The sequence below is a fragment of the Lutjanus erythropterus genome, chromosome 23 (genome assembly GCF_056507025.1).
Source record: "Lutjanus erythropterus isolate fLutEry1 chromosome 23, fLutEry1.hap2, whole genome shotgun sequence".
Classification (NCBI taxonomy): Eukaryota; Metazoa; Chordata; class Actinopteri; order Lutjaniformes; family Lutjanidae; genus Lutjanus; species Lutjanus erythropterus.
The window spans coordinates 11,914,112-11,926,699 of NC_139339.1; the positions used below are offsets into that span (position 1 = coordinate 11,914,112).

At 36.9% G+C, this 12,588-nt stretch overlaps 1 protein-coding gene across 2 annotated transcripts in view; it reads left to right on the top strand.

The window, feature by feature from the left end:
- Positions 1–5,107: 5,107 nt before the first annotated feature.
- The window catches only part of rell1 (RELT like 1), a 32,036-nt gene continuing 24,555 nt past the window's right edge, over positions 5,108–12,588 (top strand). Inside the window, exon 1 of one of the 2 annotated variants that reach the window (XR_014769105.1) lies at positions 5,108–5,314. Coding sequence is in view for 1 of the 2 variants with exons in the window: in XM_084712579.1 (XP_084568705.1) it covers positions 5,286–5,314 (29 nt within the window). In the remaining variant the exon portion in view is untranslated. The remainder of the gene's footprint in view (positions 5,315–12,588) is intronic. The other variant, XM_084712579.1, reaches the window with a different exon arrangement.

The window sequence follows — 12,588 nt, forward strand, 5'->3', positions numbered from 1 at the left end:
CCACCCTGATTGGACAGGATGAGGCAATGTCCCCGCCCAAACACGCCCCGACGCGTTCTGGTTGGCTGGAAGGGGCGGGGCTAGCTGCACGGGGCTCGGTGGTCACGTTGCTGACTGGTCCTGTTCATTTCCAAACAGACGGGAACATTAGAGGGCGTAGCCCGTGCCCACACTCGATGTGGCCTACTTGGGTTGACCGTAATACGTGTAAGAGAATGGCAATGACATTTAGTGTTGGGATGATGTAGTGTGGAAAGTTATTACATTTCCCATCAACAGTTTGCTCAAAGAACAGCTGTTGCGGAATATGAACAATGTATATTATTATTATTATTATTATTATTATTATTATTATTATTATTAATAATAATAATAATAATAATAATAATAATAATAATAATAATAATAATACATGTAATCTGATGATATGTTATATTTATAATTATAAGTAAGTTTTCTTTTTCTGATTATCACCTTGCTCTTTGCACAGGAGAATTTGAAAAAAGATGATTATGATGATTATGATGATTATGATGGCCATGAGATAAGCTAAAAAAGCTGGAAGAGTCTAATAAGTGCACATTAAGTTTAGTTTTTTTTCTTTTGTGAAACTATTGTTATTCATTATTGATTTATTTTCTTTAATTTAGATTTTATATCTAACTTTGACCAACTGATGAAGACTGTGAGATGCAGCTGAAACCTCCAGATTCCACTGAAAATGGCAATGCTCGTAAGAGGAGCTTGAGTTTGTTTTAAGTAAAAAATCGTATAGGAATTTATCGTGATCAACTAATCTTTTCTCAATAATTTAACATAAACATGCAAGTTCATTTGTTCAAGCTAATCAAACTTTATTTACTTTCACAACACTTCTAACTTAGTCTTTTGGCTTGGAATGATGAGTTGAATGAATGTACTGTATAGAATTCAATCGCCTCATTAAATGAAGTGTCTGAAGAAACATGATCAGCATATTAGTAGACTTCCCAGCATGCATTGTTTGAGAGTTAAAACTCCCCCCAGAGCCTTCTATTTTAACTTTCAAGTTAAATCCATTTTTCTTACAGGGTACCTTTGTGTCATTGTAGTTTTGTTTTATATTAAATTTAGCACAAGGACATAAAACATTGCTCTTATCATCCCCTCAAAGTTATACAGATAACAGAAAGTTTTGTCGATAATTTGGGCCTAAGTGGCAAACTGAAACCAATCACAGTCTACTTAATTTTTACTAGATGCATATTGCAAAAAAAGATTTTAAAAAATCCTCATTTTGTTGACTCTGTTTACCCATGCAAAGCACTGTACAAGACTATTTCTTCTGCGCGTCTTCCTTCATACTTACGGCTGCGGTAGGACCCAGGCATGCACATTTCAACGTGCTCCCACATGGTGACGTCATTCGATCTGCTTGCCCTCTCCGAAGGCACGCGGCAGACGGGGTGGCTGACGAGAGGCTGTAAACAGTGCAGATGTAGGGCACATGCCAGTGTGTAAATAACCAAATACTTCCAAAACACACTGTTATCTTGAATTGGAGTATAATTACTATACCGCAGTGCAGGTGAACAGTAAAACAAAGTAGAAATTATTTTGGAAAACATCACTGTCATCATGAGAATACAGTAAACAATGTATATAGCACGTTACTTATACAGTATGTTCATTAGGCAATAGCAAACAATGACATGAAGTATATAGAAATTACATTTAAAATGTAAAATATACTAAATAATATTCATTCATATATGTATGTATAACTACCTGGTCCTTTTCAGTGCCACCTCTTGGACACCCCATTCAAAAATATTTTACACAATCCAGAAATGATATAAAGCATAGAGCTGCAGAATTGTGTCAGTTTTAACATAGCATTACTGTGTAGCATAATATTAAACATTTTTCAGTGAAACTTTTTATATTAACACTGAGTGCAAAACAAAACATTGGCAACAACAGCAGAACATTTGACTGCACATGTTTTGAAAAGTTAGTGTCTATTCTGATGATGCTTGCATCTGACAGGCAGACTGCAGCTGCTCTGTGACTGGTTAGTTATTAATGTGAATTCACAGCATTTCATTGGCTGAGCTGCACTCAGCCATCTGGCCAATAGTCTGTTGTGAGTGTTTGGCACCAGCTACTGGCAGGTGCTCATGTCCACATCTTGTTGCAGGCAGTCAGACCTGTTTACTGCTCTGTGGCGTTAACTACTTTAAAATGATCTAAATTAAATGATTAGGTTGCCTTTTTCAGTTCAGACACACATTAGGGTTTTTCCACAGGCGTGACGTACATTTACTGTATGTCATGCTTGTGGAAAAACCCTACCCCTGTGTAAGTATACATGACATGAATGCTTTGAACATAGGTGACTTGCATAGAGGTCAAAGATTTTTAAAACCCTTTAATGAACATTTGCACAACCAACTTTGCACATACCAAAATCTGCATGCTGCTAATATGAGGACTGTAGATTAAAATGTGTCCAACAGAGGGCAGCATTGCAAAATAATGATTCCATAGGAGGGAAAACACTGATATGCAGGACTGAGCTAATACAACCAGCCATGAAATCATAACTGAAGATGCAATTAGACTTTAAAATTAGATTTGTTGTCTTAATTATTATATCCACGAGTTCCCAAGCTTGATTAATTTGTATATAAGCAGTTTTGTTTGTTTTTTAACAAGATTATCACCTAAGTCTTGCTGTGGTTTCATATTTAATTGTGATGTTTGTGCAGCTCGTCTGCAAATTACTGTCAGTGGAAGCAGGTGTCGAGCTGTAGGAAGAATAAAACAGTTTTCTATATTATTATAGGACTTTAAGTGTGATTTGATACTACACCACTTAATACTTTTTCATCCACGTGTCAAAATAGAGGGAAATGGAGGCCATTTTCTGTGTTAACTAATGAAAGGGAAACGGAACTGACGAAGAACTGAAAATATTTGATCACCTCTAGAGCAACCGTGGAATAGTACAGGTTTCTTTTATTAATTAGTATTATTTTTATTCCCCATTATTTATTATTTGCTATATTTTGATTTTATCTGATGTGACATATTTCTTATCTAATCTATCCTGAGCATTAAATGGTGTGTATTGCTGTTTAGGACTACACCTTGTTGTTGTTGTGCAAATGTTTAATTTTCAATTTAAGAAAAAAACTGTTCCAGTAAATGACTTCTTGTTAATACTGGTGCATCATGGGTATGTGTGTTTGTCTAAATATAAAGATAGGTTGCAGTTATGGTAAAAGGCCAGTCTCTGCCCTCATTAAAAAGTACAGCTGAATCACTACATGAAACCTCCTTGTGTAAGTAGTGGTTATGTAGTGATATGTAGGAATTGTACAGTGAATGTTTATGTACTCACGATTACCAGCAGAGTTCTGTAGCAAAGTACAAAATTCCTGTATCATTTTTACAGTGCAGTGTGGTATTAGTAGTCTAATTGTACTTAAGTAAATTATCTAAGTACTTCCTCCACCACAGGAAAAGTTAAATACTCATGTAAAGTAGTTGATTAGTAACTCAAAACTGTGCTTGAGTGCAACGTAAATGTTACTTTCCAACACTGCTGAAACCATCCTTTTTAATCAATGAGTGTGTTTACATGGTTATGTTTTGTGCATGTAAACGTCATATCCTGAATGTGCTACCTGAAGTACTCTATAGAAATCAGGATACTGTGGCACGTAAACACCTTATTCGGGTTTCTGTGGTCGAGAAGGTGAGAGATCAAGATTCCACCACACACAGATAATCATAAACCTCGATACTTTCAGAATGAGGTGTACGGGGAAATGAATAACCAGGTTTCTCATGTTCCAAACGTCATATCCTGAATATGAACAAAACCAGGATAAGCCTCACAACAGGATACTCATGTACATGTAATCAGTATTTTTTTTTTCAATACGTCTTTGTTGAACATCAAAGGGCAGACAGTTATCAAGTATACAGGAGCTACACTGGAATATGACAATATGTTCACGCTTTTTGTTCGTCATGATGACAAAGTTAATCCACCTAAAAATATGTTAAAGTGTGGGAGAGAGTTTAATGAACTTTACTTTATGTGAAATGTGAAATTTACCAACTATAATGATAAGATCTGTGATAAAGCTCAAAAGTGTATTCTTCGTGCATGCAGAACAGCCGTTCCCAAACTTTAGAATGACATGGGCCAATCTGAAATTTAAAAAATCTTCGCTGATCAACACATGAGACTAATCGTACCAGTTACGAAATATAAGATACACTCTGTGCTAATGTGACGGGTGTGTCACCAAATACACTGTAACACCTGTTAAACTAGGTCAGATAAATAAATAAAACTCTTAATCTGCCCCCTCCCTGTTGTCCACCCCAAAATAACAGCACTACAAAAACACTGCAACAGTGCAGACTAGCGGTGTAACTCTATAACAGAACATTAGCTTACGATGATCGCACACAGCAGGTGTAAGAATATCAACATTACTGTAAACACTGAATAGGTGTAAACAATATAATAATTGAATGAGTATATACTGAACTTATATTGTATTATAATATATTACATTATATAGTATTGTATTATTATATTTTAATATTTTATAATAATTCAAAATTTATAAAATTGAAACTTATTTATTTTTCATGACCTCTCAAGGCCCATCTGCAAGGCCTTCGTGTCCCACCAGCGGGCCCCAACCCACCCTTTGGGAATCCAGTCTTGTTGTCAACAAGTTTCTCTATTATCACTCTGAAACACAGATGAGGAGGGGCAATAACAAAATAAATGTTTATTAAATAAAAAATAAATTAAATAGAAATCAATTATCTGATTGTGTTTGAAATGCGGTATTGAAAGGGGCAAAATTGCACTTTATGCCGATTAATATTGTCTGTTATAAAGAATTTTTAAAGTTTTATAGTTTTAAAGTTTATTTGTTCATTTAAAGTTATTTGAAGTCAATTTTTAAACACGGTACACGAAAACGCAGTCGACGATAAACGAAGGCGGAAGTGTGAGGGAGTGAACGCTCTTGCTCTCTCTGCTGTGTGTCAAAGAGTATACAGGCAGTCAGCGGAGTTGTTTGCGCGTGCTGCTCTCTGTTGGAGGGAGTACCACTTTAAGATTAGGGCGTATCCGCTCTTCGGGAATTAGGAAATACGTTGATGTTGGTAAGAAGTCCCTCCTTTAGTTTAGTTTGACCGCAGTTGGTGGTGACCAGAGCCTTCAACGGCCGCCTGTAAGAAGCAGCAGCCAGCAGTGGTCCTGTCCATCAATGGCTGATCATCCAACCGTCGTCACCCGTAAGTTCACAACCTTTTCTTTTTTTCTTCTGTGGTGTGAAAACCAAAGCGTGTAGTAACTAATGCTGCACTGTCAGAGTCGTCAACATCTTGTCATCCGCTCCTCAGGAAAGTTTGCTCTAATTTTAAAACAGCTCGTCTTTATTAAGTTATGATGGCGCCAGTGTATTGATGCCAAGCAGTTATTGAAACCTACTAACGTTAGCTCAGCTAGCATAAACTGAAGGCAAAGTTTCAGGAGGAAACTGCACTTTTACTGTGTGCCAAATTTTAAGATATCATGCAGTTAATGTGTACAAGGAAGGAAAAACATATTGTGCATTTATAATCCAAGAAGATAATGTCAAAGAAACTGACAACCTGCCTTAAAATGTAACTGTAAACTCAGTATAGCACAGCAGACACATGAATCCTTCCTTATAAATATGCTTAATGACTTATAGCTAATAATTATATTACTCTATCTTGACAGTAAACTAAGATAAAAATATCCAAATTCTCTGATTTTAGCTTCTCAAATGTGAATGTTTTCCAGTTCTGTATCAATTGAATATCTACAGATTGTGGACAAAACAAGACATTTAGGGATGTTACATTAGGCTTTGGGAAACAGTAATAAATATTGTCTCTATTTACTTACATGTTATGGACCAAACAATCTTTATTTTCATAGTTGATTACTCTGTTGATTATTTTCTTAATTAGCTGATTAATAGTTGTTTTTTTTAAAATGTCAGAAAATGGTGAAAAATGTCAATAAGTGTTCCCCAAAACCTAAAATGATGTCCTCAAATGCCTCGTTTTTCCTCACAACTCAAAGTATTCAGTTAGCTGTTATAGAGGAGTAAACAAACTAAAAAATATAAACATTGGAGCTGGAATCAAAGAATTTTGACCTTTTTTGCTTAAAAAATGACTCGAATTGATCAGTCGATTATCAAAATAGTTGGCAATTAATTTAATAAGACATTAATAATTGATTAACCATTGTAGCTCTGCAAACAGTTAACCTATTAATTAAGAAATCGATTGACAGATTAATGAATAATGAAATAATCGTTAGCTGAAGCCCTAGAGTGAAACGTGTCTATAATATTCAGAAGTATGAAGGGATGTCAGCCCATTTTAGTGAACTGTTTTTCATTACTGACCTAACAAAGTTAAAGCCCACATTTAGTGCTGTCTCAGAGTAATGCTGCACTCATGCTTTTCCATTAGAGGCTGACATTTTCAGGAATCCTATGGCCATCTATTGTTTTCTATCTTATCTTTATTCTCTCCTGTCTGCTGAGGTGGCTGACTTGATCAGTACATGAAACATAATGGACTGTGGATTGAAGGGAACGGGATGGGATGGGAGTCATTATTCTGGAACTGGGACAGGACAGGAGTATTTTAGTGGGAGTGGGATGGGACAGGAGTGAAAATCAACTCCTGTGTCACCCCCGACTGTCTATAACCAATTACTCCTTTTCTCCAAGACTTTAGACTAATGAATTATCTGAGAGATTTTTGCTGCAGACTATATTTTACAGTGCACCAGAGTTCACTGTGCACTTTTACTCATTTCTCGGTTGTAAACATGTAAAACCTAACCGCCAAACCTCATGACATTGTTCAGAGAGCAAACCTTATTTTCCTCTCAGACCAAATTGACTAATTACTGAGTCTCAGTATCTGTGAGGTACATTTTAAGGCACAGCTGTAATTTCTGAGATGGAGAAACAGCATGTCTGTCTAAAAATGTAGAAATGTGTTATTTTCTTGGAATGACATCTTTAAAATGTTGCCTTAAGTACATAGATGGGAGGGACTAACTGCTCAGGTGTAATAATATTGAAGTAGCACTAAACATGTTCAGCAAACATGATCTCTGATATCTTTGTCAATTCAGAATGAAGTGCATGTTTGAACAGGTTATTTGCCAGGATGAATGTTTCACAGTAACTTACACAGTCTGTTGAAGCCTTTAGTAAGAGCTGTGGATATTTTGAAATACTGCAAAGGACACTTATGTGTCACAGAAGAGTACTGTACGTTCTCTGTTAGTTCCAGCCGACGCTTCGTTTTTCTTCCCAACCTTTAACATGCCGGGCCTGTTTCCATTTTCCATGGAGAGTCCACAGGAGTCTGTGGCTTGCAAAGGCCAAGGCTGAATCGTCATCCTCATTCAATTAGACCAAGTCATGCAGTATCTTGGGTTGGAATTAAGAATGCATGTCATGTGCGGGCACCGAACCAGCATACCATACTGTATGTCTTAGTTAGATTCAGCTGTATTCATCAGGGCTTCATGTAACAGCTGCAGAGTATGTAGGCTGAGCGCCTTCCAGTGGAGCTTGACACTTACTTGCAGGCTGAGGAACTTATCGTGGTTGAGGTCAGTGGTTTGCTAACTTGGGGTCAGGACCCCCCAAGTTGTCCCAAGATAAATGTAAAGGGTCACAAGATAATTAAATGAATTGGAAAAGAAATAAAAAAAAAATACTTGTGTGGTTTATTTAGCTGACTCCTGTCTAACTTTTTTTTTTTTTAGTTTAAAATCCTGAATACTTTCACTTCCTCGGGCCTGTTAAAATCCTTCAAATTAAACAATATCTGAAGGAAAACTTACAATCATGTCCATACAAGAACTACAACTATAACTATAATAATATTTATCGTCATATAAAACACAAAATAGTGCAGAAATATAAAAAACAAACAGAAAGCCATGTTTCACATGAATCTTCTCTTTTTGATTGTTTAAGATTTTATCCAAAATAAGCCATTACATTGAAACCTTAAAAGATGGGACTTTTTAACCAACTTGATCAATCAGCCTGTTCATAGGTTGTCTGTGCATCAGGTTATTACGACCCATATTTACATTTATTGCTGGGTGGTGACATGCATGTACATACAGGTATAGATTGTGAACTGACGGTCCTTTTTTATTTATCTAACGCTCACAGTAAGACTCAATGCCAAACATTATTTCACACCTCCAAAATGATTCAAAATGAACCTGCTGGCAGCTTTGTGCATTTAAGATGCTTATAAATGAAGATGAGTAGTTAAATGCCATCTGGGAGAGTGGGAGTTTTGGTTAGCTGCGTCCACCTTCCTGTCTTGTTATCACAGCTCACAGTCGGCTCTTCAAAGAAGGCATTTGCAAATAATCAGTTCGACACATGTTCGAGCTAAAGTGATGTTTCTCCAAACCACAGAGGTATGAATGAGGTTACGTGGCTGGTGAAAGCCCTGGCGCCATGCCATCGCTTGTATTAAGCTTCATTTTGAAACACGCCACAGTAAAAAGATCCTCTGCTGCTGTGTTTACTTGGTAATTAAGCTGCTGTTCTTGTTGCACATGTGGTGAGAGCTGCAGCACTTTGATGATTCATTGATAAGTCATTAATTTAATTAAGAATTGATTGACAACAATGCTGATAATCTAAAGTAATTTTAAAGCAAAAATACATCCCCTACTTCCAATTTGCTGATTTTCTTCATTTAGCAATTCAAAGATCACCTTATTCAAGGTATTTTCACCATTTCCTGATATTTTTTTAAACCAAATATTAATTGATTTTTTGAAAATACAACTGTCAGATGTAACTTGCAACCTATGGCACAGAGGAAGGGTATATTTGGACTACTGGTGATGCAGCATCAGGCTAAAAGTAATTTTCCATGGAAGCCAGTGACATGAAGCCAGAAACTGACATCCGCCACTTGTGGCTTTGTGTCCGGCGTGACGTGCTACAAATCAAAGTTGAACTGGCCTCAATTTTTCTTAGTGCTTGGCGACAATGCATCTAACCACGTGTGGCCGTTGTATAGCTGTGTCGCTGGTAATGTGAATACACAGTAAGGGACAAAATTAAGATTGCTGAGAATCTTAACTCAGTCTTAACTCATCCCTCCGACCTGGCTGGTTTGTTAGCTCCCAAGGCTAATTACTAGCATGCTGAGGCTTGCTAGGTTATCAACTGATTTGGTTGGTCACGTTCTTCTTTTGTATTTTATTGGTAGATTGGAGACAAAAAATGGTTAGAATAATAAATAGGTTAGATGCATGAGTTACTACTTTGGTTGACTTGGCTAATGGTTGTCACCTTCTCAGTAGTCTTAATTTTGTCCCTTACCTTGCACTATAGCAACCTGCATGTGACAGTCTTTCAATTTAGACAGTGCAATTGATTTATTCCTGTGTTATTTGTTTGAATCTGAATCTCTGCTTCACAAAAAGGAGGCAGTTGTTGTCTCATTCTTTGAGAGAAATTTGAATTTTCCACTGATTAGTATGCAGCATTAAAATTCGTCTTTTCAACTTTTTGCACAATAACACATACTTCCTAACTTACAGGGCTGTATAAATGCAGACATGGCAGAAAGCACAGGGAGAAGATTCGGCATAATGAGCTGTCTGAGACCTTGGCATTGTCAGAGCTACATGTACAGGATGTCTGCAAATGAAGTAGTGGTTTTGAGAGGTTTCATCTCCACTGATGAGCGAGCTCACTTAGTGACTAAATGGATAAAGGACAGAGAGTTCAAATGACAGAGCTGTCTCGTGAATCTGAAATGAAATGTAGTTAGTTAAAGGTGAGTCGGTCTTAGATTTGCTTTTTTAGCTAAGCATGTTTTCCTGCGTATAAGGAAATGGCTAAACCACGGACTGTCAGAGCCTTTAAAACCATTAACATTCACTGTTGAGCTGCAGGCCACAACTTCTCATTCTAGTATGTTGTTGTAATCAAACAACTTTCTGAACAGTTGAGATTAATATTCTGAATTGGCAGCTATGCGGCTTTTTTTTTTTTTACAGTTACTCATTAAGTTTTTAGTGACTAACACTTTATGTCTTGAGGCTTCCCTGATAAGCAAAACAAGATTTGAGCTTTGGAGTAACTGTTGAGTTCCTCTGGGCTTTCTGTTCTGCACCTCCTGGATTAAATTGACAGGAGATTCTCAGAGAATGAAAGCACACTATCAGATAAAGTGGTGTTTTTGGTGGCCAAAGATTGTGGAGATAAGCAATGTTGTAAAGTGGTTGAGATGTTATCAACTAACCAAACAGCTGCCAATAAGGAGACGTCGAACAGTTCCCATTTCCTTTCTCTCTCCATCCTAAACTGAAATGGAGGAGAATAATGCAGTTACATCTAGTTAAGGATCAGATTACTGACTGAATGTAGCTGAGAGGTCAGTCACAGATAAGAAAAACTGCTTCTGAGGTCCTGTTTTAAAGGATTTGTTCATACTAGGACTATTAAATGCAACATTCAGTGCAACTGATCAACGTAATTGTTTTTCATAAATAAACACTCATCCTGAATTTGATGCCTGTAGCATGTTTTAAAACATAGTTAGGACAGGGGCATGTTTACTACTGTGATACATCAATAACAACACTCAGTCAGCGTTTAAAAACTGAGGACAGTAATTGTTGAAGCCTTGAAAGCAAAATTCTTCTTCTTGCTTCATATTTGACTTTGGTTGCTCAACAGTCTGTTGTTGTATTTTGCGCAACACATTTTCAATTTGAGACAGATCTGGACTGCAGGAAGGCCCGTCAAGTATCTGAACCTTTTACTGTGAAGCCACGCTGTTGTAACACACGCAGAATGTGTCTTGGCATTGTCTCGCTGAAATAAGCAGGGACATCCCTGAAAAAGACATTGTCTGAATGGCAGCATATGTCACAGAGAAGAAAAAAAATGCTTCTTAGTTCTTGTTCTAAAAGATTTTGGTCAGACTATGACTATTTAATGCCACACTTGCCATGAAGTGACTCACTGGTTGGAAATTATGAAACAGAAAATAGAATTCAAGTTAATAAACACACAATGTTCCTTGTGTCATGAGGTCTTTTCTGCTGATATCAGCACAAAGTAATGTTAACATCCTCTTTTCTGACATGCCAGCACTAACCACTGATAAGCTCTGGGTGCTTCACATGTACAAATCTGTGTGCAAGGTAAGGAAAAGGGAAGAGAAGATAATGATTAAGACACTAGAGCAAAGAACGCACTGCTAAACTGTCTCACAGCTCAGTTTTTGTGGTTATTTTTTTCAGGTATTTTTCTATCGCAAAGCACTATCCCACCTGTGTTTTTGCAGAGATTGATTTTACATCATTTCGTGAAAGAGGCTGTTGCAGCAGGGATGTCAATAACCTTCAGGCAGACAGAACTTCTCGCAGCATAAATCCTCATAAAAGTGCAGGAAATTAAACTAGTGGAACGGTAATGCTGACCTATTCAGCTCCAAAGGATGAATCAATTGAAGCATTTGACGCTTTAGACAGAAAATACTTCTGGGGATACCTCTTTTCGGAGATGTTGCGAGTGAGTTTGGCAGAGGACCAACCCTGTTCAGTTCTGACATAGTTTTAAGTGTCCAGTTGAATTTGGCATGTACCTGTTACATGGCTCAGTACAGCTATTGGATATGTTGTCCGTGTAGCCAGGGGCAGTTTGAAACAAATCTCAAAATCCAGAGAATCATGGGATTTTTCAACCATGTGTGAAACACAGTATGTTATTTAGTCATATTCTGATCCTGGTGACAAAATAAACACAGTTGCTTTACTTCTCTGGTTCATTTCAATGGACCTTTTATATCTAGGCCTGATACTGGTGTCAGAATGATACCTGAATAGTTTGTTAATTTAACAAAACAAGCCAAATTTCCCAGAGACAGCAGAGTTAAGTGTTTTCATAACAGCAACAATAATTTATGCAAAATTTCAAGTAAAAATGCCAAACTTGCTTTTTCTTTGGTTTTATTTCTCTGTATATTGTACATTTTATCCTATATATAATCTTATATTACATTTTTCTTGTTTTCCCAGAGTATATTTATTCATTTCCAAGGGTCAAACATTTACTAATCAAACGTCATGGCAGAAATAAATACCCTCTTTTTGAACATATTTATACCTTTATTGATATTTTATAGTTTTGTACTCTTTTCTACTTCGTACTGCAACAGCTGTACAACTGTTTCCCTTGGGATAACTAAAGTTCTGGTTTAAAGTTAAAGTTTCAGTTCTCGTTTTGGTGCTCAACACACACACACACACACACACACACACACACACACACACACACACACACACACACACACACACACACACACACACACACACACAGATATAACTGTGGCACATCTAATCAAAGTTTACCAAAGCCCAAAAGTTGCTTTGACTTTGTACAGGTAAGGAAAAAAATCTGCCAGAGAAAAAAAAGTATCCTATTCATACAGATCCAAAACGGGCTGAAAGCC